The sequence below is a fragment of the Giraffa tippelskirchi genome, chromosome 9 (genome assembly GCF_054371585.1).
Source record: "Giraffa tippelskirchi isolate mGirTip1 chromosome 9, T2T-mGirTip1v1.2.pri, whole genome shotgun sequence".
Lineage (NCBI taxonomy): Eukaryota > Metazoa > Chordata > Mammalia > Artiodactyla > Giraffidae > Giraffa > Giraffa tippelskirchi.
In genome coordinates this window covers 42,181,548-42,206,512 of record NC_137283.1, presented here as the reverse complement: position 1 = coordinate 42,206,512, position 24,965 = coordinate 42,181,548, and the positions used below count along the sequence as shown (strand labels likewise).

At 35.4% G+C, this 24,965-nt stretch overlaps 1 protein-coding gene and 1 long non-coding RNA gene across 6 annotated transcripts in view; one reads left to right on the top strand and one right to left on the bottom strand.

Annotated features, from left to right (window-relative positions):
- Positions 1 to 24,965, top strand: part of APPL1 (adaptor protein, phosphotyrosine interacting with PH domain and leucine zipper 1) — a 37,118-nt gene that overhangs the window by 2,521 nt on the left and 9,632 nt on the right. For all 5 annotated transcript variants that reach the window (XR_014063990.1, XR_014063988.1, XR_014063989.1 and 2 more), the window contains exons 2-18: positions 6,008 to 6,106; positions 7,319 to 7,378; positions 7,890 to 7,961; positions 8,875 to 8,962; positions 10,674 to 10,715; positions 11,286 to 11,344; positions 14,107 to 14,253; positions 15,152 to 15,234; positions 15,953 to 16,111; positions 16,784 to 16,972; positions 18,919 to 18,961; positions 20,254 to 20,310; positions 21,415 to 21,506; positions 21,893 to 22,075; positions 23,700 to 23,752; positions 24,345 to 24,519; positions 24,619 to 24,655. Coding sequence is in view for 2 of the 5 variants with exons in the window: in XM_081524819.1 (XP_081380945.1) it covers positions 6,008 to 6,106; positions 7,319 to 7,378; positions 7,890 to 7,961; positions 8,875 to 8,962; positions 10,674 to 10,715; positions 11,286 to 11,344; positions 14,107 to 14,253; positions 15,152 to 15,234; positions 15,953 to 16,111; positions 16,784 to 16,972; positions 18,919 to 18,961; positions 20,254 to 20,310; positions 21,415 to 21,506; positions 21,893 to 22,075; positions 23,700 to 23,752; positions 24,345 to 24,519; positions 24,619 to 24,655 (1,638 nt within the window). In the remaining 3 variants the exon portion in view is untranslated. The remainder of the gene's footprint in view (positions 1 to 6,007; positions 6,107 to 7,318; positions 7,379 to 7,889; positions 7,962 to 8,874; positions 8,963 to 10,673; positions 10,716 to 11,285; positions 11,345 to 14,106; positions 14,254 to 15,151; positions 15,235 to 15,952; positions 16,112 to 16,783; positions 16,973 to 18,918; positions 18,962 to 20,253; positions 20,311 to 21,414; positions 21,507 to 21,892; positions 22,076 to 23,699; positions 23,753 to 24,344; positions 24,520 to 24,618; positions 24,656 to 24,965) is intronic.
- LOC145519881 (uncharacterized) lies at positions 12,329 to 24,546 on the bottom strand. Its single transcript, XR_014063994.1, has 3 exons — positions 24,330 to 24,546; positions 14,482 to 14,593; positions 12,329 to 12,546 (listed from the first exon to the last, which is right to left on the bottom strand). It is a non-coding gene; the product is annotated as an uncharacterized LOC145519881 (long non-coding RNA).

Here is a 24,965-nt window from a genome sequence, read left to right as displayed (position 1 = left end):
GACTGACTTAATATGGTTGTCCTGTTGTTGGACTTTTATAGTTTTATAGAGAGAGCTGAGATTAATAGTTTGGGGCATAAATTTTTGTTCTTATCTGGACTGTTTATCTAGCATTAGTTCAGTTCAGTTCAGTTGCGTAGTCGTGTCCAACTCTTTGGAACCCCATGGACTACAGCATGCCAGGCCTCCCTGCCCAACACCAACTCCCGGAATTTACTCAAACTCATGTCTATTGAGTCGGTGATGCCATCCAATCATCTCATCTTCTGTCATCCCCTTCTCCTCCCGCCTTCAATCTTTCCCAGCATGAGGGTCTTTTCAAGTGAGTCAGCTCTTCGCATCAGGTAGCCAAAGTATTGGAGTTTCAGCTTCAGCATCAGTCCTTCCAGTGAACACCCAGGACTGATCTCCTTTAGGATGGACTGGTTGGATCTCCTTGCAGTCCAAGGGACTCTCAAGAGTCTTCTCCAACACCACAGTTCAAAAGCATCAATTCTTCGGAGCTCAGCTTTCTTTATAGTCCAACTCTCACATCCATACATGACTAGACAAACCTTTGTTGACAAAGTAATGTCTCTGCTTTTTAATCTGCTATCTAGGTTGGTCATAACTTTCCTTCCAAGGAGTAAGCATCTTTTAATTTCATGGCTGCAGTAACCATCTGCAGTGATTTTGGAGCCCCCCAAAATTAAAGTTTTCCACTGTTTCCCCATCTATTTGCCATGAAGTGATGGGACCAGATGCCATGATCTTAGTTTTCTGAATGTTGAGCTTTAAGCCAACTTTTTCACTCTCTTTCACTTTCATCAAGAGGCTCTTTAGTTCTTCACTTTCTGCCATAAGGGTGGTGTCATCTGCATATCTGAGGTTATTGATATTTCTCCCGGCAATCTTGATTCCAGCTTGTGCTTCATCTAGCTCAGTGTTTCTCGTGATGTACTCTGCATATAAGTTAAATAAGGACGGTGACAATATACAGCCTTGACATACTCCTTTCCCAATTTGGAACCAGTCTGTTGTTCCATGTCCAGTTCTGTTGCTTCCTGACCTGTATACGGGTTTCTCAAGAGGCAGGTCAGGTGGTCTGGTATGCCCATCTCCTCTTTCAGAATTTTCCACAGTTTATTGTGATCCACACAGTCAAAAGCTTTGGCATAGTCAATAAAGCAGAAATAGATGTTTTTCTGGAACTCTCTTGCTTTTTTGATGATCCAGCAGATGTTGGCAATTTGATCTCTAGTTCCTCTGCCTTTTCTAAAACCGGCTTGAACATCTGGAAGTTCACAGTTCACGTACTGCTGAAGCCTGGCTTGGAGAATTTTGAGCATTGCTTTACTAGCGTGTGAGATGAGTGCAATTGTTCAGTAGTTTGAACATTCTTTGGCATTGCCTTTCTTTGGGACTGGAATGAAAAGTGACCTTTTCCAGTCCTATGGCCACTGCTGAGTTTTCCAAATTTGCTGGCATATTGAGTACAGCACTTTCACAGCATCATCTTTTAGGATTTGAAATAGCTCAACTGAACTTCCATCACCTCCACTAGCTCTGTTCGTAATGATGCTTCCTAAGGCCCATTTGACTTCACATTCCAGGATGTCTGGCTCTAGGTGAGTGATCAAACCATCATGATTATCTGGGTCATGAAGATCTTTTTTGTACAGTTCTTCTGTGTATTCTTGCTACCTCTTCTTAATATCTTCTGCTTCTGTTAGATCCATCCCATTTCTGTCCTTCATTGAGCCCATCTTTGCATGAAATGTTGTCTTGGTATCTCTTATTTTCTTGAAGAGATCTCTAGTCTTTCCCATTCTATTGTTTTCCTCTATTTCTTTGCATTGATCACTGAGGAAGGCTTTCTTATCTCTCCTTGCTATTCTTTGGAACTCTGCATTCAAATGGGTGTATCTTTCCCTTTCTCCTTTGCTTTTCACTTCTCTTCTTTTCACAGCTATTTGTAAGGCCTCCTCAGAGAGCCATTTTGCTTTTTTGCATTTCTTTTTCTTGGGGATGGTCTTGATCCTTGTCTGTTGTACAATGTCGTTGTACAGGATTTATCTAGCATAGAGTCTAAGAAGTTGATAACAGAAAGGAGGAAAACTTTTAAAGCTCCTGATATAGATGTATTTATTAGATTATTTAATCCTAGTCAAACGTGGCCTGCCAACTGCTATATAAAATAGAACTTGGAAGTTGTGAAAGACTGCCCTGAATTACAGTTATTATTTTTAGTTTTGTTGTGTGTGCTAAGTTGCTTCAGTCATCTCCAACTCTTTGCGAACCGGTAGCCCGCCAGGCTTCTCTGTGCATGGATTCTCAGGCAAGAATTCTAGAGTGGGTTGCTGTGCCACCTAGGGGTTCTTCCCGACCCAGGGGTCAAACGTTGGTCTCTTATGTCTCCTGCATTGGCAGGCGGATTCTTTACCACTAGCGCCACCTGGGAAGCCCCTCTTTTTAGTTTTACTTTACAGTAACTAAGTATTAAAATAGAGGTATATTTGCAAGTCCAAATCCAGATAATTGAACAAAAACATTTTTAGGTTTTTCTTGCTCAAACTGTACCATTCTGCAAAAGGTATCATTTGCTGAAGTAGGAAATCTGAAGCCTATACTAGATACCTTATCCATCTTTATATATTGTTTTTAAGTCAGAAACTTTCTGTTTAGTAAGAACAGATATGATCTTTAAAAAATAACTGATTTTATGTGTAGATAAATATCAATGATTCATCCAAGCTAGAACTGGGAAGACAAACTCCAGTCCCAAATGGAGGCTTTTCTCTTTGGCATAATGTGAAATACTCATAGATTATGAGGTGTACTTTTTTTAATTCATATTTTGATATCTCTTATATTGAGATGCCTCTTATACTTGATGTTATTTTACCTGTAATTGCCTGCAAAGGCACACACTTGATTATTTCTCCTAGTGACATGGCTGACCAAGTGCAACTTTTCAACGTTCAGCCAACAAGTCAATTTAACAACCCCTTGAAGGATTATCAGTCCTGTTTTTGGTCTGAAAATACTTCTTTGACAGCTGGTAAAATAAAGCAAGTGTTGCCATCAAAACTTGCTGACTGGATATCAATAGTTTGGAAGAAAATACTGGAGATAAAAGTGGAGCGCTTCTAAGAAATATTTGTCACCTGCTTGTGCCACAGAATAATACTGGATGTGAAAACATGTCTAGTGATGACTCTTCTGTCAAAAAAATACAAGAGTTGAAATTATAGGGACTTCCCTGGTGGTCCAGTGGTTAAGAGTCTGTATTTCCAACGCAGGGAGCACAGGTTCAGTTCCTGGTCAGGGAAAGAAAATGCATCATGGTGCAGCCAAAAAAAAAAAAAGAGGTGAAATTTTAGAGTTGTATTAATTTAGGCAACTTGTGTTTTCTTTTTTTGTGTTTATATGAGAGTTATATATAAAATTCTGCCAAAGATCTGTTCCCATGAATATAAAGTAAAAACTTCAAAACATAAGAAAATCTGAATTCATAGCTTAATTGCCAGCATTATTTTGTTTGTTATACATGCATGCTCAGTTGCTCAGTCATGTCCACCCCATGGACTGTGGTCCATCAGGCTCCTCTGTTCATGCAGTTCTCCAGGCAAGAATACTGGAGTGGGTTGCCATTTCCTACTTCAGGGGATCTTCCCGACCTAGGGATCCAACCTGGGTCTCCTGCATTGCAGGCAGATTCTTTACTGTCTGAGCCACCATAAAACTGGTGCAGCTCATAGGGGATGTCATCATAGATTCCATGAAATGGTACCATATTGATTGCATTTGTGTACACTGCTAACTTTAAACAGTCATTATACAATTTTGAACTTGATATTATGAACTTAAAAACACAAGGAAGCTGTTTTAACCCTGTTTGAGGCTAAGAACATCTTTTTAAGTTTACTACATTTTTGTATAATGTTTTATTCCTTGAATTAGGATGATCATTTTTGAAGATAAAAAGAAAAACCTAAGTGGCAGATTTTTCTTGGGAATGGAACTACCTAAACAAGATTTCATGACATTTTCTTTTTTACATCTTAAAATAGCACTTGGGGAATGGGAGTAGGGCACTAGAGCTGAAAAAAAAAATTTCTGTCAGATTTAAATCTCCAAGGCATACTTTGGTGTCTTTTCAGATTGTATAAATTTTTTTCATTTTTAAATCTCCAGGGCATTGGGAAGTACAGGACTGAGATAAACTGGATTCATATACTAGCATGATTTTGTGCTGCTTTATTTTTTTTAAAAAATCATAGTGACTTAGCTGCTTCTTCTCAAAATAGGAAGCTAAGGAAGAAGTTGATTTTTTCTTTTTTTTTGGATTTTAACCTAGTCTTTATTTTTTTGTTTTTTGGTTTTTGTTTTTAAAATTTTCCAATGTTAATATTTAATGATTTAGCGTGTTTTTTTTTTTTAATAAATTTATTTATTTTAGTTGGGGGCTAATTACTTTACAATATTGTAATAGTTTTTGCCATACATTGACATGAATCAGCCATGGGTTTACATGTGTTCCCCTTCCTGGACCCCCCACCCACCTCCCTCCCCATCCCATCCCTCTGGGCCATCCCACTGCCCCGGCCCTGAGCCCTTGTCTCATGCATCGAACATGGAATGGTGTTCTGTTTCACATATGATAATATACATGTTTCAATGATATTCTCCCAGAACGTCCCACCCTCACCTTCTCCCTCAGAGTCCATAAAATTGTTCTATGCATCTGTGTCTCTTGTTCTGTCTCGCATATAGGGTTATCGTTACCATCTTTCAAATTCCATATATATGCATTAGTATACTGTATTGGTGTTTTTCTTTCTGGCTTACTTTGTATAATGGGCTCCAGTTTCATCCATCTCAGTAGAACCGATTCAAATGTATTTTTTTTAATGGCTGAGTAATATTCCATTGTGTATATGTACCACAGCTTCCTTATCCATTCGTCTGCTGATGAGAAGTTGATTTTTAAAAACCAATTTCTAAGGCTAAGGTGTAAATTAACTAATTGTACAATAAAAGTAGACCCTGATGCTGGAAAAGATTGAAGGCAGGAGGAGAAGGGGACGACAGAGGATCAGATGGCTGGATAGTATCACCAGCTCCATGGACATGAGTTTGGGCAAGTTCCGGAAGTTGGTGATGGACAGGAAAGCCTGGCGTGCTGCAGTCCATGGGGTTGCAAAGATTTGAACACGGCTGAGTGACTGAACTGACTGACAATAAAAGTACAAAGTTGCTTTTTAGATTTTAAGCTGTAATTATCTCAATAATTGTTGAAATTCAATTCTTCCCCTGCCTATGGGATATAAAAAGGTGATCATAGTTTGCCTTAATATGCTGTTTCCTTATCTCTAACAGTCTTAACATTTACTGACTGACAAGTTTTTACTCTGAAAGTGCAGGTAATTTTTACATGTCCATGCTCATTGTGCAAAAAAGAAGCCTAACAATATAGAAATGTATAAAGAAGAAGAAAAAGTAATCCCAAAGTCTGCACTCAGAAAAAACCTTGTTAGCATTTTATAGGCCATGTTGGGAATGGAAAGGGGCACTGTGGTGTGATTTTGGATTGCAGTGGGGAGGGATTTGATATCAGTACAACTAGAAGAGACTGGAAAAAGAGAAATAATCATACTAAATTATCCTGAGAAAAGATATTTAAAATATTTATACATGCAGTACTGTTAATTTAGTCTTATCTGAGTCTGTAGATTTAGTCTTGGTTTAATTGCAGACTTTCTAATTCATAAAAATATACCTTTGTTGCTCCTTCTAAGGTTTGTGTGACATCGTTGGAAAATCTCTGTTTTAATGAAGTGAAATTGAGAATAAAGAACTCTGACATCTTGGCATTTCTATCAAAAGAGAGAAAATAGATTAAAACTCAGAACTGTTAAGAGTTCTAGTATCCTATGATTTTTCCTTCCTTTAGGGGAAAAAAAAAAAGATTTCCACTTGATGTATATAATGGTTAACATAAACTTACTGCTTTTATTTTATACAGACAAGGTCTTTACTGGGTGTATTTGAAGAAGATGCCACAGCTATTTCCAACTATATGAACCAGTTGTATCAGGCTATGCATCGGATTTATGATGCACAGGTAAAGAACTAAAGGCTGACTCAGTCCATTTATAAAATGAATCTTTAAGCCCATGGGGACAGAAATAGTATGTCTCTTATTTAGTGGTGTTTAGCCCTGTGTTGCAGAGTAATAAACATTTGTTGAATAGATGAATGAAGATTAAGTATTTTGTATTACAGAGCTCACGTTTCCATTACTGGTGTATAGTTTGTAGCACTACAAAAGTGATGGAGCATCTGCTCCTCTTCCCCAAACACAGTAAGGACTTTCTTAGCGAAACTCATTGATAGTGATATTTGCCTAAGATTTGACTGAAAACCTCATATTGGCACCAGTATTTTCTCTAATCATGTTTTTAATCTTATGGGATACTTCCCCTTTTTGAGCAGAGGACTTGAAAGTAGCTAGCCTCTATCTAGTTAGAAGGTAATAAAGATTAGATATAGCTCCCAGGTATCAGGAGATGAATTTTAAAAGAAGGCAACTAGATTTTTTAGTTGAACAGACAAAAGATTTGAGCCTGTGTTTATACACCTTAATTATAAGCTTTAACAACAACCTGGGTCATATGATAAACTCTCTTTGGGATTAATTAAGAGCACCAGTTTCTTTTTTTTTCTCCTTAGTTTCTCTTCTTTCTGAACTCAAATGTTCATTAGGTACTTTAAAGTTACCATGATAGTTATTTATTTTTCTTAGTGATAGGTCTCTCAAGAATTTGATTTCTGACTACATAGATTAATGTGTAAAAGAAAAATTACATTTGTCATTATACTCATCACTGAAAAAAGTCTTTTAAAAAAAGTATTACCCTCATATAGCTGTGTTGCTGTACTGTATGACTAGGTCGACCACATTTAGTTGTATGTTATTAAATGCTTCATGGTCTAGTATCAGCATGTAGAGAACAGGGATAATCAGTCAACACTGTAGACTGTCTTAAGATTTTGCTAAATAACATATACAGCTTACTTCTAGCTTTAACTATTAGTTTTTATTAGCTGAAAAGAAAAAGCACATGTCTGAAACACTGCTGAATTCCTTGATGGTGTCTATTTCATGGTTTGAGTCTCCCTTTAAAGTGCTTTAGTTGTAGTTCCCTTTCCAGTGATTTAAGAGAACGTGTTGTACAGTATTTAAGTGATGAATAAAAGTGGCATAGGTATCTTCAATTAAAACTTTTTTCTTTATCTGTACTATTGTGTTAATTTGAATGTTCATCTTTTCCAGAATGAATTAAGTGCAGCAACACACCTGACTTCAAAACTTTTAAAAGAATATGAAAAACAGGTACTGTATATGAAAGTTTTTAAAATATGATTTAAAATGTGTAGTGATACAGTATCTATATAGATAAACAGAATTTCTTTTCAGTAATTCTAAGCATTTTAGAACTCATAGAAGGTAATTTTGAAATTCCATTATGCACTTATGTCTAATTTTAATGACTTTATGTTAGAGACAGAGGTTATCTGATTGTCTCTTTTTTCAAATGAAGAAACTGAGGCTTGCTCAAGGTTACGCAGCTGGCCAGCAGAGGAACTGGAGCTCATTTGAAATCTCTGAATTCCTAGTGTGGTGTGCATTCCTAAATATCATGTTGATTGGTTACTTAGCAAATATTTTAATTAATGTGTACTAATTCTATGAATTACACTATTTTATAAAAATGATGTTTTTAGAGCTTGTATTCAAAATTTGTGAAGTTTTTTGAAGTTATTTAAAAATGAAAATTATAGTGCCACTCACAATAGACATAGAGCATTGGACCTTTACTTCATCTCTGTTTCTCACTTTTCAGCGTTTTCCACTGGGGGGTGATGATGAAGTTATGAGTTCTACTTTGCACCAATTTTCAAAAGTTATAGATGAGGTAAATGCTTACTTTATTTTGCTTGGATAAGTGATCTTATAATTAAGTTACTCAAGGTTTTTAGCTTTTATTGGGAACTTTTATTATGATTTTATGAGTAAATCTCAATTATAAAAGATTACTGTTTAAAGAAGGACCTTGTTTCCAAATCTTGGTGACTGTCTTATAAAAATAACACTTTATATGTCTGATTAAAGCAAATTGTTTTCAAGGAATAAGTGTATAATTGTGCTCTCTTTACTCTCATGTAACATTCAGCCTTTCATTTTGTTGTTTGATGTACGCAGGGAGAGAAGAGTTAAGCTGTTAACTAATCACAGAACTGCCAGGGAATTCCCTGCCTGTTTTTTAATTGGGTTGTGTTTTAGTACTATATTTAGGAGTTCCTCATTCTAAAGAATACATGTCCCTTATCAGATATGTGACTGGTAAATATTTGCTGCTATTCTGTGGGTTGTTTTTTTGTGTTCTTGATAGTATCCTTTGATGCGTAAAAGTTAATTCTGATGAAGTCCAGTTTCTGTTTTCTTTGGTTGCTTGTGCTTTTGTGTCATATGTTAGTAACCATTGCTAAATCCAAGGTTATCACATGTTTTCTTCTGAGAATTTTAAATGGAATTTTTTTGACTGTCACAAAATTATGTGATATTAGTGTTCCCTTATGTAAATGTCATCAGCATCTTTTTTTTTTTTTTCTTTTTTTTTAACTGCACTTCCACTACAGGGCAAGTGGGATCTTAGCTCCCCAACCAGGGATCAAACCTGTGACCCCTGTATTGGAAGCGCAGACTCTAAACTGTTGGATGCCATAGAAGTCCCTGTATCAACACCTTCTTACTAGATTTTGTGTAATTTTCATAATGCTGGTTGATTGTCTCTTTTTAGTTATTTGGGTTTTTTGATCTTTTACCAGCTTAGCTCTTGTCATGCGGTACTTTCAACGCAGCTTGCTGATGCCATGATGTTCCCCATTACCCAGTTTAAAGAAAGAGATCTGAAAGGTATTGAACTAAGCTTATGTTTACTTTCATTAGCTGTCAGAAGATCACTGCTTATAAAATGTGTATTACTGTACACCTTAACCATTTCTGACTGTAGCAAATGTCACTTTTACTTCAGTTGTTAAACATTTATAGGGGCTTATGCTAGATGTTTGGAGAAGGCAATGGCACCCCACTCCAGTACTCTTGCCTGGAAAATCCCATGGACGGAGGAGCCTGGTAGGCTACAGTCCATGGGGTCACTAAGAGTCGGCCACGACTGAGCGACTTCACTTTCACTTTTCCCTTTCATGCACTGGAGAAAGAAATGGCAACCCACTCCAGTATTCTTGCCTGGAGAATCCTAGGGACAGCAGAGCCTGGTGAGCTGCCGTCTATGGGGTCGCACAGAGTCGGACACGACTGAAGCGACTTAGCATAGCATAGCATAGCATGCTAGATGTTAAGCTATATACTGAGGAGTACTGATATGAGTAAGATGCCACTTCCCTTGAAAAAGCTCAGAGAAGGAGATGGGTAGACATAATTAGGGTACTCTGTCTCTTGTAATTTGGGATGAGCATGGTGCTGTGAAGGCTGGCTCAGAGGAGAGTATCAGGAAGGCTTCACCACAGATGTAACATGAGCAGTGAACAATGAAGAAGAATTTGCCAAGAGAAGACAGTCATTGTTTTATTAGAGGGACCAGAAAGCACAAAGTTATGGGTTGTAGAAATACATGGCTTGCTTTGAAAAATTCAGTGTGGCTGCAATGTTGGATGTGTTGAGGCATGGTGGGAGACACCTCTAGAAATAGATTAGATCATGCTAAAGATATTGGACTTGAGCTTATAAGTAAAGAGAAGACAGTGGAGGTCTTTAAGAAGTGGACCTATTCTAACTGTTTTTGGAGGATGGATTTGATGCTAGGAGAATGGACCCAGAAGTTGTGAGAGTGTGGTGAGGTGTGACCAAGGCCTCAGCTGGGACAGTGGCATAGGAGATGAGCTATGTGAGTGGGTTGGAGTGATGGGAGGTATGGGGGCTGGCCCATCTAACACCTCATGTCTCAGTAGCTTGTGGTGGGTTTTTTTCCCCCGTTTAGTATTATCAGGTGATAAAATGAGAGCTTTATAGACTTAGCTTTGCTTTCTTACAATTTACAGTCTCAGTCATACAGACTTACCTATACAGTATGTAGATAGAATAAAAATATTGAGCTAATGTATCAGCTATGATAAAGTATTTAATGATACATGGAATAAAGACGTATTTTAGAGATGGAATTAAAATGTCTTGGTAATCTTCAAGAATAATCTTTTCCAAGGTCAAGAAACAAGACCTCTTTTCTCAGTCTAAGGGGACTGAACATCAAAATCTTGTCAATAAAATGTTTCTCATTCAGCATTTGAACTTATTAGAGTCAATATCAGAAGATCAGTAAGTTGGATTCTGGTACTAAATCAGGATATTTGTATATTTGAGAATTTTCAGTAGTTTTAAAATTTATTTTTCTGTCATATAATTTGTGGCAAGTACAATTTCTGGTGGTGTAACAGTTGCTAATGAAAGTAAATGTTCCCTAGGGCTAGTTGAAACACAGTAACTTTTTCACTTTAAATGTTGAAGTTTGAAATATTACTTGGAGTTTTAATTGTAGCTTAAATTTCTAAACATAATTTAAGATAGTTCATAAATATGCTAAACTTAAATTTTTCTTGAACTTTTCCAGAAATATTGACATTAAAGGAAGTGTTTCAGATTGCTAGTAATGGTAAGCTCTGATTACTTCGTACAGTTATTTCTTGCAATGATGCAAATGATGCATTTCCTTATCAACACAAACCTGTAGCTAGATTTTATGTAGTAATTGAAAAGAAATGAACCTAATTAAAAACTTAAGTGAATATTATTTAAATCTGTTGTTATTTAAGTTGCACTGTTTGTCCTAGAAGAAAAATTTTAAAGGAAGTTCAATCTTGTGGTTTGTTACCTTCATGATACCTGAGAAGGTGGTATATATTTTTCCTTCCTTATTTTCCTGTATATTTCAAATTTTCTTTAATGAGTGCTGTTTTTGTACTAAAAATACTTTAAAAAAACTTTTAGTAGACTGCTGTTTCCTTGAAATTAAATGTTTTTACCAATTTAATAAATAGAAACATACTTTAGGGTGTTTCTGTGTGGCCTTGAGGAACATATGGGTTCATTGATCACATAGTAGAGAATTGTTACTTTGCTTCAGTATATCTGTTGAAAGATGCACATGTGAAACCCATTAAAGCACTTATAAGTTTTGCAAAGTATTACTGCATTGTTGTTAATAGTCATTTCTGTTTTCCAGATCATGATGCTGCAATTAACAGATATAGCAGATTGTCCAAAAAAAGAGAAAATGACAAGGTTTGGTACATATCACTCCTTCAGTGTCACAGTTAACGGGCTTCCCTGGTGGCTCAGTGGTTAAGAACCTGTGTGCCAATGCAGGAGACGCGGGTTCAATCCCTGGGTCAGGAAGATCCCCCGGAGAAGGAAATGGCAACCCACTCTGTTATTCTTGCCTGGGAAATCCCATGGACAGAGGAGCCTGGTGGGCTACAGTCCATGGGGTCACAAAGAGTTAGACACAACTTAGTAACTAAACAACAAAAACAAATTGCAATTAACAACTGTTTCATTAGATGGTCTACTTTTTCTGGTTTAAAAATGGATGCCAGCAGTAACTTCGTACACTTTGCTGTATTACCCTTAGTTTATTCTTTCCTGTAGTTATTTTAGAGCCTTTCTGTTAACTGTTAATTATCAGATAATTAATAGTTGTCTTTTTAAACAAAATATTTTTCTGTTGATAGAATTTTATAAGTAAACATAACTATTCCAAAAGTGTAATTGATGCCCAGGTGTAACATTGCCCCCTTTCTCTTTGTATTCTGATCACATTGCATTTGTTTTGTTATATATATGTATTCAAAAGTGTGTTCTGAGATACTGTGGTGGAAACGTTGAACTGTTACATACTTAACTGAATGAAATTCTGCCATGAGGACCTCCTCCTTCACAGAGACTATGTATGTTATGTGTGGATGGATAGATAGATGAGTAGGCCTTCACTAGATATTTGTGAATGAGGTAGTCTCTTTGCCTGGGAATTATATCTGCAGCCTCACCCGCATCTGCTGGTAGGGGCACAGTGACCACTTGTGGGATTCCACAGTTGGGTATGATTGACTGTGTAGCAGCCACTGTGACGCAGAAAGGGGGTAGTTCTCTCACAAAATCAGTACACAGGCTTGCTTTCTTTGACTATTCAATTTGGTGCAGATATTAATAAAATATGTACATTTTAAGATCTACATTCATTTGTTATATTGACACAAGAAGTAATTATAGACTCTGAGGATGAATTTTATTTTACATTGCCTCTGGCTGTTACAAGTATTTTTTAAAAAATATTTCCACTAATTTACTTGAAAAATTTGTTGAGCACCTACTACATATTGGTGAATATGGGGAAACGATGTGAATAGGCTCCACTTCTGTCTTCAATGAGTGGATAATCCACATTTATTAAAGGCTTCCTGTATGAAGGCATGTAGCTAGAGCAGCTGCCAGAATACAAGGATTAACACGGAGTTAAGTGCAGTAAAGGAGTCTGAACAAAATGCTGGAAGAGCACAGACAGGGCAGCATATCTTTTGATTGGTAAATTGGGAAAGGTTATACTTTTAGGAGGTGCCATTTGCACTGAAGATGAGCAGATATCAGTGGTTTGGGATTAGGGGAGAGGGCATTTCTGGAAGAAAAACAGCCTCTGCAGAAATACATGGTAGAGTCTGGAGAGTGTAAAAGTTAAGAGCACTGGCTCTGGAGTCACACTGCTTGGGAACCGATCTCAGCTCTGTGCTTATTTGCCTGAGGTCATACACTGGTTAGTTAATTTCTCTCTCAAAAACTCAGTAGTGGTGAAGATGAAAGAGAATGCATACAGAGTACCTGGCTTGTAGCAATTATTATTATTTCTTGCAATAATTATGATAATGGAAAGGTAATCATTTCAGTGCATCTGGAGCACAGGATGTATCGGGAGAAGGTATGACTAAACGACAAGAAAGAAGTAGTTTGAGGCCAGGTTACTATGCTAATGACTGAAATACATGTTATTGAGAGTAGGCAGCCACCAAAGGATTTTAAGCAAATGAGTAACAACATGCAATTGTGTTAACAGAATTAAAATACTAATGGAAATATGAAGGGGACAAAGCTAGAGGGAATCCAATGAAAAGGTACTGGAATAGTTTGCAAAGGTATTAGAAGAGCCTCAGATAAGGTTGCTATTGAAAGTGGAGAGGAAGGAATACTTTTCAGAGATACTTCGTAAGTAGAATTGACAAGACTTATGGTAGGAGGAGGAATAAAAAATGAGTCCTAAAATTCTTGGATGATGGGATGAGTCCAGGAAAAATTAAGAGAGCTGAGCAGAGGAGCAAGTTTTGTAGGGAGCATACTGTCTTCAGTTGTATATGTTTTCAACACACACACACACCCATAAAGAACCCCCCTGGAGATCTACTTCCTCTGAAAACTGGGAGAATGAGGGCCAGGAGATAAAAGCTGGGGAATCATTGGTGTATTGGAATATTCTTGATGCTTGATTTGGTATTCTAAGGAAAGCAGGAAAAGAGAAGAGACAGAATGTATTATGTAACAGGTGCTCGATGAGTATTTGTCATATGAGTACAACAAGGGACACGGTTTAAGTGTGGGCAAAGGAAAACAAATATAAGAAAAGGCACAGTAGGGAGAGAACCAGAGAACTAGGAGGAGAATGGTATGTTGTGAACTCGAAAAGGTCAAAGATTAATGGCTAAGCTAAATCCAGACTGTTGTTTTCTTTTCCTCCAGGCTTTAGTTCAGTCACTATACCATTCTTAGTTATTTGCAGAATTCTGCTTTTAATGTGCATTTTAAAAAGAAAGTGGTTGGTAGTAAAACAGGAAAACTATCTTATCCAATATTCTGCAGAATTTTTATCTCAGAAAATAAGAAAGCTATGTACAATTGCTGGCAATGCACTTTTTTCCTTGGATAGTCTCTTCCCCTTGGCCACTACTAAAGGTAACTTAAAATCAAATAAATAATTGTATTTTTAATCTTTTCACTCAAAGGTGAAGTACGAAGTAACAGAAGATGTCTACACTTCCAGAAAAAAACAACACCAGACCATGATGCATTATTTTTGTGCGTTAAATACTCTTCAGTACAAAAAGAAAATAGCATTGTTAGAACCTCTACTTGGGTATATGCAAGCTCAGGTGAATACTGTACTGTGTTTTGGTTTGTAACTGCCCTAAGAACTTTCTTTTAAGTTTGATTTTTATGTTAAATATAAAGATAATACAAACTAAGGTCAGAATACTCATTTTTGTCTGTTTTTAAAGCATTTTTTAAAATGTTGTCAGTGTGCTGTCTTAAGGAAGTTAGAAGGGTTTTCCTTGCAAATGAAGATTTCAGATATTTTAGGGTAAATTAAACACACTTACCTTGGATTTAGACCTTGTCCATCTCAGTTGAGGACGGGGAACAGAAAGCTAAAGGAACTCCAGAGCTACTCCTATTGCTCAAGCTTCCGATCACTCTTGTTATATAATAAATCTGAAAGAGAATGGACATGCTTGAGTTTGTCTCATGTTCCTTGCATACCTCCTGAGTTAAAATTAATGGATAAACTCCAAAGTATTCCAAGAGTTGTACATCAGGAAGGAGGCTAGAAAATTAAGTTTGAGTAACATAAAACAAAATGGCAGTGCCCTAAGAGGAAGAGTTTATGAAATTTGAATATTCCTTTGAAAATGAGTGCTTATTATTCCTCTGATATAAAACTTACTTATCTTTGTAGTAAACACGAAATAGTTTATCTGTATGACTTACTTGAAATGTTTTAAAGTACCTTTTCTAACTTTAAAAACTTACTTACCATATGTATGTGTTACTATATAAGAGGATGCATGGTGAAATTTAAGTGTAGTCTCTTCAGTGACTCTATGCTCAGTAAAAATCATTGTAAACTACAACCTATTACACAAATGGGAATAACCCTTTTTACTTAACTATGTATCTTGGCAATTGTGTATATGATTCACTCTAAGTATTTTGTTTGTGTGTGTGTGTTTCTGTTGTTAACCCTCCCACTCCCACACCCTCTTGTCCCAGATAAGTTTCTTTAAGATGGGTTCTGAAAATCTCAATGACCAACTGGAAGAATTCTTAACTAATATTGGAACAAGTGTACAGAAGTAAGTATTTTCTTCCTTAAAACTGAAAATGAAGTTATGAAAATAAGCTAACAGCTAAATACCATAATCTGAAAATATTTAGCACTTAATTTCAGATGGGCTATTTTCCCTGCCATGGGAGTGTTTCTTGAGTGGCTTATGGATGCTTCTTGGTTTTCTCACCATCTTTTCCACAGCATTTGAACTCTGAATTTCATAACAGTGTCAAATCAGATGGTATTTTTATTGATTTGAAACTAGGTTTTGTGTCTGAATATAACAGGTACCTAATAGTAATTATCCATAAGTGAATTATCTTCACAATTATCTGAATTGTAGAGTATGGATGGGAGATTATTAAATAAATCTTGCTTTCCAACCCATGAAAGATTAAAGAGAAAAAGCAGTTCTAATCAGCTTCAAAATCTGAGCAGTCATGTAGTTAATCTGTGATATGGAGAGAGATGAAAATGGTTACTGTTTAAAGGCACATGACAGAGCAGTTTGAAAATTCCTCCAAAGTGAGTCATTCAGTGTGGATTCATTAGTTTTGGAATTTGGTATTGTTTTCAAAATATCTAAAGTTTCAAAATGTAAAGCTGCTTCGTAGCATGCTACTTTAACCAGCCATGCTACTGCTATTCTTTAGGAAAACATACAGAACAAATACACAGATAAATGAGATTAGTGCGGTGTTCTTTGTTGTGGTTGGTAGTAAATTATCTGTTCTCTCTGTTAGTGTTCGCAGGGAAATGGACAGTGATGTAGAGACCATGCAGCAGACAATAGAGGACTTGGAAGTAGCCAGTGACCCCTTATACGTGCCTGACCCAGATCCCACAAAATTTCCTGTTCATCGAAACTTAACCCGAAAGGCTGGATATCTTAATGCTAGGAAGTAAGAAAACTATTGTTATTTTCATATAATGTGTAACAATTAAGGCAATAGCAAGTCAATATAATATACAATTGATATCTCCAAATTGTTTTGATTTTACTATAGAATCTTTTTACTAATACCACAATTAGTATTTATGTCAACTTTTTGACAGATGAGGTACGAGTAATTTTCAAAAGTAAAATTCTAGTTAGATTTTTATCAAATGATTTACAATTATTTTAAACAGTGAAACCAATTAGAGTTTAAATAAATGGCATAACAAGTGAATGTCATGATAATCATTATCATAATTTAAAATATATGTAATCACACCATCAAGTCAAATGTTAGATTTTACCTGAAGAAAGGATAAAGCAAGTTAACACTCAAAATAAATTCTTTTGTTTTGAATTTATTCCCTTGAATGTTGAACTATATTTTATGGAGTATCATTATAGTAGCTATAATTTGATCATTTCCAATCTTGTTTTGGAAATATATACATGCACACTCACATAAGGGGGTCAGCATATGTGAATTTATGACTGAAAAACTGATGTTTATGTTTTTTAGGCACATTGGTGCCTTGTTGCCTGGAAAGTCTTTGTGATGGGCTTTATCTTGTGTCTGGCTTATGATGAGATTTTAGGTGTGTTGTTATTAAAGAATAAATGTACTTTCTTCATTTAGTAAAACAGGCTTGGTGTCATCTACCTGGGACAGACAGTTTTACTTCACGCAGGGTGGAAACCTAATGAGTCAGGCCCGTGGGGACGTAGCAGGAGGCCTGGCCATGGACATAGACAACTGCTCAGTAATGGCTGTGGACTGTGAAGACAGGCGGTACTGTTTTCAGATCACTTCTTTTGATGGCAAAAAGTTAGTGTATTTCTCTACTATTAAAAAAAAACTCGTATTTTAAACTACTGAAATGTAGGATAATTCCTTTGCATTCAGACATTGTGTAGATCTTTTAGAATTATTATGTATTAGGATAATTTTCTTTTTTTGTAGAAATCAGTTGAATTTTCCTTTTTGATTTGCATAAATGATGTCTTAATATTTTGAAGCTGTCAAAGCAAGTTTATGTGGTAAAGACATGTGATTTCATGTTAAGAGACTGGTCACTGAAAGTCCAGCATGGTGTAGGGAAGGCAGCACAAGTTAGTATAAAGAGTTTCAACATGGGGTCAAAAAGTTTGAATTCTGGATCCACCGGCTACTTTGTAGTCTTAGACAAGTTACCTAACCTCTCTAAGCTTCATTTTTCTACTTGTAAAATGGGGGGAGGGAGGGTCTTCATTTCCATTTTATAAATTGTTATGAAGACTAGAAATCTAGTATGTAGTAGGTGCTAATAATAATATTTTTAAATGTTAATCATATATTTCTGATCATATTAATTATTTAGGCCATTTATGTTTATATGCCATTTTAAAAACTTCTATTACCTTTGCATTAAACAAGAATCCCATAAAATAGCTTTTAAAACAAATTTTTGAGAAACAGGAAAAATATAAAAGGGAGTGTGAAAAAAATATAAAAGGGAGTATGAAAAAAACCTCACTAACCAGAAGCAACAATTAACTTTTTGGTTATTGCCGTACAGTTTTTATATTTTATTCTAAGGATATTTTATTCTAAGCATTTTTTAAATAGTTGAGAAAATACTCAGCGTTTATTTCATAGTCCTTCTGTAAACATATAATGGATGTCAATTACTGTGTAACACTTACGACACTAGATGTTGGGAGTCCCTGTGTTCATTTGTCCAAATTACCAAACTGTTAATGTTACTGGATGTATTTATATATTTATATTTTCAGTTTTCTGCTAATGCTTAACATGATTTCCTATTTCATATTCCCAGTGTGATGCAAAATTAGCAAAAACAATTTTTTTCCTAACTCTTAAAATATTAACCTCTATAGATGAACGTAGCACCTATAATACAGAGTGAAGTAAGCCAGAAAGAGAAAGACAAATATTATATATTAACGCATGCATGTGGAATATAGAAAGATGGTACTGATGAACCTGCAGGGCAGCAATGGCAACGCAACATAGAGAACAGACTTGTGGACACAGTAGGGGAAGGAGAGGGTGGCATGAATTGAGAGAACAGCATGGAAACATATACATTACCATATGTAAAACAGATAGCCAGTAGGAATTTGTGACACAGGGAACTCAACCCAGTGCTCTGTGCAGTCTAGAGGGATGGGATGGGGTGGTGGGAGATGGGAGGGAGGTTCAGGAGGGAGGGGACATATGTATACCTGAGGTTGATTCATGTTGATATATGGCGGAGACCAACACAATATTGTAAAGCAATTATCCTCCAAAAAAAAAGAAGAAAATATAAACCTCTGCAGAAAAGCTACGTCTCCTTATGCTAGTGACTAATATATTGGAAAGTTTTACTTAACAGTATTCAAGGAAAAATAGTAAATAATGAAGTAAAATTAGTGTTTTCTATTAAGACCACTGATTCATATTTGAAATATATGTGGTGAGTGTCAGAAAGTTGAAATGCATTGTCTTAGTGTCAGTGTCCCTTGTCTATAGTCTGCCTTCTGAAAACCAGCACATTTCTTTTTTGGTACATCTTGGCATAGATAGACAAAGTGAAGAGTTGTTAAAATCTAAGTCCTGATACCTCTGGTAATTAGTCTCCTTGGTTACATGTTTTCTGTAGTGTTTTGTTTTTTGATATTGATTGGTTTTATGTGTATCTTTAAAGGTAAAAATTTCTCATTCATGTTAAAAGTACTTCATAAAAAAGTTGAATGTCAGACTTTCTGGGGTTTTTTTTTTTTTTCCAGGTCTTCAATTTTGCAAGCAGAGAGTAAAAAAGACCATGAAGAGGTAAAATTTTATCTATTCATTAGCATCACCTTTAATTTAATTTCTTTAGCATCACCTTAAGCTATTTTTCTGATGACAAGACATATTGATGTATTCATTATAGAAATTTGGGAAATCCTGGTTAATTTTTTCATAAAGGTCAATTGTCCCTCAAGCAACATTCTTAAGTTTCATGTGGAATTTTATAAGGGGACCTATGAGGAGAGACCTTAGAGATCATTGCTTGTTGTCCTTTTAGAAGCTCAGATTCAGAAATAGCCTTGTGACTGCTGCTTTCTGGCAGGCTGTTAGTATCATGAGGCTAGAGTTTAGTTTATTCCCTTCTCCTACCAGCCCTCTGAGACAGTTTTTGCTGTATTAAGAACATAGTAGCAGTAGATGTAGCATGGCAGTAAGCAACTAAGGCTTAAAACCTTGGGGAAATGAAAGAAAGAAAAACAAAAATTTGGGAGTGTTTATTCTTCCTCATGACTCTTTTGTTTTTGGCTCCACTTTTACTTATAGTACACCAAATATGGAAGGTAAGTTACTATTAAGAACTGACGATTGAAAAACTGTGTCTTGAAAAATCTTCAATGAAAATATACTCTTAAAAGGTTGATTCTGAGCCATTTTATCTGGTATTATATAATTGTCTTAGTAGAAGACAATGTTGGAAATTACATAGAGATCAACTTCTATTTACTTCTTATAGAAAAGAGTAGGTATTAAAGCCTGCTTTTGGTCCCTGAGGAATACAGATATATGTCTGCTCTTTGCAGGGTTTTTACCAAACAGAATAAATATTAGGTTAGTTTTGTGAGGTTCCTCAGGTACCAGAATCCTTGAGTGTGAAGTAGAGTATGTGGGGCAGCGAGTATTTTCTGTGTTATCTATAAACCTGAAAGGGAAGAGTATGTAAAATACATTCACAAGGAATATATTTAGCTCTTAACTTTTATTACATTGGTATTAATCATGATATCTGAGTCCAGACTGTTTTATTTGGTCGGGGTTAGAGGAGGAAGTGATATTAAAAAGATAAATACAGACTATTAAGTTGTAATTTAATATGACAGCTATATTTTTAATGAAATATGGGATTTAAAAATAACAAATCTCTTCAGTGTTCTGTTATACCTTCAAGTATTATACATATGTATGCTTTTGTATATAGGAAGGTATCTTATAAGAAAGATTATATGTTACTTCTACTAAAACTTCTATGTTAGTTAAATATTGAATACTCTCTTTTAGAAGGGAAGCACTGTAGAAAAAAATACTAATCATATTTTTCTATTTTCCTCTTGCAGTGGATCTGTACAATAAATAACATATCTAAACAAATATATTTAAGTGAAAACCCAGAGGTAATATTTTTATTTTATGCCATCCAGATCTGGCAAAATTTAGTAATTCGGTGGCTTATATGGCTTTTATTACATTTTCTCAAGTTCTGTAATCTTTTAACTTGCTCCTGAATGTTTTATAATGAGCTTATGAATTTAAGAAAATCAGTGCTAACTGTAGAGGAGGCTTTTGCTTTTACTAACTTGATCTCCTGCCAATCTAGATTTTTCTTTCTGTTATGTCACTTGGAAACAACAAAATATTAAAATGCAAATTAGATGACTTGTTAATATCTAGGGAATACAAAGGGAATACAGAGTTTGGATTTGAATAATTCAGACTTACTGTACTTTTATCAGAAGTCAAAGTTTTAATATTTTTGAGATTATCCAGAATTATTTATATTAATGAGAGAAGAAATATTTAATCACTTTGTGATATTGTCTTCATATTTTTGCCTAACTATAAGACACAGAAGTGCAAAAATGTTTTGTGATTATTTTTTCTCGTGTACATACTGTTTTATTTAGCTCGTGTTTTAAATAAGTTAAATTATTTAATAAGTTTTAAAATATTTCTTATGGCAACTTTTTTTCAAATCTGGCCTGAAAATATCCATATTAACTTTATCATTAAATACACAGATATTTCTGAGCATAAATACATTCTGTAAAATTATGTAAACTTCAGCATCATAGTCATATACTTAATATTTTGTGATTATTTCTTACTCCTTTTAAATTTCTATACTTAGCAAGTTTGAGTGCACATATGCTAGGCACTGTACTAGGTGCTAGCAATACAAACCTTAATCTAAAAATTCTGGGAGTTAAAAATTTAAAGAAAAAACAATATTTCCTATTATGTATATTAGTAAAAAAAAAAATCAGGTTTTCCCTTTAGATTTATAGGAAGTAAGAGGAAACTTAAGTTATAATGTTGTGAAGTTAATTATATATCTTAATACTAAGGCTAGAAAATGTGGAACTACTTTAGTAACTTTTACAAAAGTACAATTTAAGTTTACAATTTAAGTGTAACTCAAGACCACTCTGAGAATTCAGAGTTACACTTAAACTGTTGGTTTTCTTGCTTTACTAATTAGTCCTTTTTTAAAAAAATAGGAAATTGCTGCACGAGTAAATCAGTCAGCTTTGGAAGCTGTCACTCCTTCCCCATCTTTCCAGCAGAGGCACGAGAGCCTGAGGCCGGCAGGGTGAGTTACCAGACTGTGGGTTATTTAAAGAACTATATAGGCTATTGAAAGTGTTAGCAACCACTTGGATTTTAGCAGTGCTAGTTACATTAGTACAAAATAGTTCTACAAAATGTATTTTCAAATTGGTGAATTCACCAGCAAGAGCACTAAATAAGGATTCCAAATTTCCTTAGTGTTTATCCCTAGGTTAAAGTGATTTATGTTTCTGAATTTAGTAATTGGAAAGAAATCTTTTGATAAAGTAGCTGTGATTTGGGATTGTATTTATTAAAATTTGTTCTTCTCATCGCTTTATAAAATTATATTTTTTTTCTCGTGGTTTCAGTGTTTAATTTCCAAGAGAAAACTAAATGCAATGCCTTCTTGTTTTTTTCTCTGCTTAGACAATCTCGGCCACCCACAGCTCGAACCAGCAGTTCAGGATCCTTAGGATCTGAGTCCACAAATTTGGCTGCCCTCTCTCTAGATTCTCTTGTTGCTCCAGATACCCCAATACAATTTGACATCATTTCTCCTGTGTGTGAAGATCAGTCTGGCCAGGCAAAAGCCTCTGGCCAGGGAGGCAGGTGGGTGATAGGTCTGTAAAGCTGTAAGGCTTATGAGTCCGTTTCTACAGTTGAGAGCCATCTCTCACATATCTTGTGCGTCAGCTATGTTTTTCTTTCTGTAATTACCTAACAGAATTTTGATAGTTGAAGAAGAATCATGAAGGCTTTTCTCTGTTTTTGCCTCAGTTAAATGAGTTCAGATAATTTAGTTTTAGAAATATTCAATTCTGAATGGTTTATCAGACCTACTTCTAAGGTCTTTACTCTTAAAATTATAGAAGAAAGGTGACAGTCCTGTGATAATAAAGTTGATATCATGACGATATTTTAATGTATGAGAGTAATATATTATGTGCCATAGGTTTATTGGAAAATGTTATCTTGTGTTAGAATAAGAAATCTCCAGCAAGGTACTAAGACATTGTCATGCTATGAATTATTAATGAATTATCTTTATTTATATAATGATAAATCCTTGTCAAAGTAGTTAAGCTTTTTCTTTGGTTATGGATGAGGGAAATATGGCTTAAGGCAAATCATTTATTAAGTAGGTTGGACACTTAATAAATTGATAATGTAGTAATTTGGGTATACATGACTGAGGCAAAGAAAGAATAATTTACATTTGATCATAGGAATATACTTAGCATTTGATATAATAGACACATATTAGGGAGATCAATTTCATGTTATCTGAAAGCCAGTGTTATCTTAGAACCACTTAGCTCTCTGTTTGCTTATAAATCCTACTTTGGATTGTACTTTTCTTCCTTAATTGTGGGTGTGTCATGGGCCAAGCACACTTAGAAAGGAAGTTGCTTCCATCTCTGGTTAGCTGTTCTTCTTGCATTCTGTTATGTGTGCCTTGAGAAATCAGGTCTAATACTAGAAAATGTTAAAATTATTGTAGTTAATTTGCATCACGTACTTAGAGAACCTAAAAGGTTTTTTTTTTCCCCACAATCCAAGGAAATTCCTGGCATTTTTCTCATGTAACTAAAGTTGAAGCTAAATCAGCCATTTCTCTGTCCTCGGAGAAGGCAATGGCACCCCACTCCAGTACTCTTGCCTGGAAAATCCCATGGATGGAGGAGCCTGGTGGGCTGCAGTCCATAGGGTCGCTAAGAGTCAGACACGACTGAGCGACTTCACTTTCACTTTTCACTTTCATGCATTGGAGAAGGAAATGGCAACCCACTCCAGTGTTCTTGCCTGGAGAATCCCAGGGACGGGGGAGCCTGGTGGGCTGCCGTCTATGGGGTCGCACAGAGTCGGACACGACTAAAGCGACTTAGCAGCAGCAGCAGCAGCAGTTTATTTAAATTCAGGAACTTTTACAGCATGGTTTATTATGATGTTGATTTTTGTATGTCTGTGGCTAAACAGCCTATCTGTCTACATCTTCTGAAATATAGCAACTTTGAGTTCAGCCTATTAGTGTGAGGGCAGGTGCCTTGGTCACAAGAAAGTTGGTTATCAGTAGTGTTCCTTAACAGGAAGGGGTATTTTTGAGCTTTTAAAAAATGTGTGTACAAGGTTTTCTGACTTTTAGTTTTTAACTCTGGGTTCAGTGATTGAGATTGCTTCCCTGTGGCTCATGGTGACTGACCACTGGATCATAATTTTTTAAAATACTTTTCAGGCGTACAAATCCATTTGGAGAATCTGGAGGAGGTACAAAGTCTGAAACTGAAGGTAAAATAAGTGTAGTATTCTTATATTTTAGAGATTCTCAGAGCAGTAAACTGTGAGAAGAATTTGTTGTTTACATTTGTTCTGCTGTGTTTTAATGGTATCTTTACTTCAATTTTTTCTTTTTACTCAGTGCACATAAAGCAACAGAACTTCCTCAGACTTAAGATTTCATTATTCACACAAAATTATAGAATATCATACTTTTGACCTCATAGTCAGATTCTCATTGTATAAGATATCCTTTGACCTTTCCTAACAGCTGTTTTCTTCTGGTTCTGGAGCATGATTTTTTTTTTTCTTTTCCCCATACTTATTTACTTTGATATAATTTCAAACTAACAGTAAAGCTGTCAGAATAGTAAAAGGAATTCTTTTAACTCAAAACCACCAGTTGCTGAAGCGAAATCTTTTGCTGTTGGAATTTGAGATCTTACTTTTTCTGTAACATGAACACTGTAGTTAGGAGTTATTTCTGAGTGCTTCTGCTGGATTGAATATTTCATTGGAAAACCTAAAGAAGGCAGTGTATTTAATTCCCTAGGAAAAGAAATGTGGAATTTAAAATTATATAATGTACCTTGTTTTGTTGTAGAATCTATTCTTCATCAGTTGTTTATTGTCCGATTCCTTGGTTCTATGGAGGTGAAATCAGATGACAATCCAGATGTTGTTTATGAAACAATGCGCCAAATTTTAGCTGCCCGGGCCATCCATAACATCTTTCGAATGACAGAATCACATTTATTAGTCACTTGTGATTGTTTAAAGTAAGTAGTAACCTGTCCCTCAAAAAACTGTGGGAAAAAATATTTACATAATTTTAGCATAATTAACATTTTTTCCCTAAATTTTATTTATTATTATAGGTTAATTGATCCACAGACACAAGTTACAAGGCTCACGGTGAGTTCTGCATGTTTAAAGCTTTGAGTCTCTTTGTACACATATACATCTTACATCTGATAATCCTGATTCTGTATATTTGGATATGGAAGCATGAATTATGATTGATTTTTAGGTGGTTATAATTGAGTCTATGGCCATCTCTCCAAAAAAAGTTGTAACATTCCATGTAGTTGAAAGAATCAGTGAAGTCTGGTGTGATATTTAGTATTTATATTTATCCGTCAGTTAGGGAGCATATAGCATACACTAAAGAAGGTAGCTCAGATAGTAAAGCATCTGCCTACAATGTGGGAGACCCGGCTTTGAT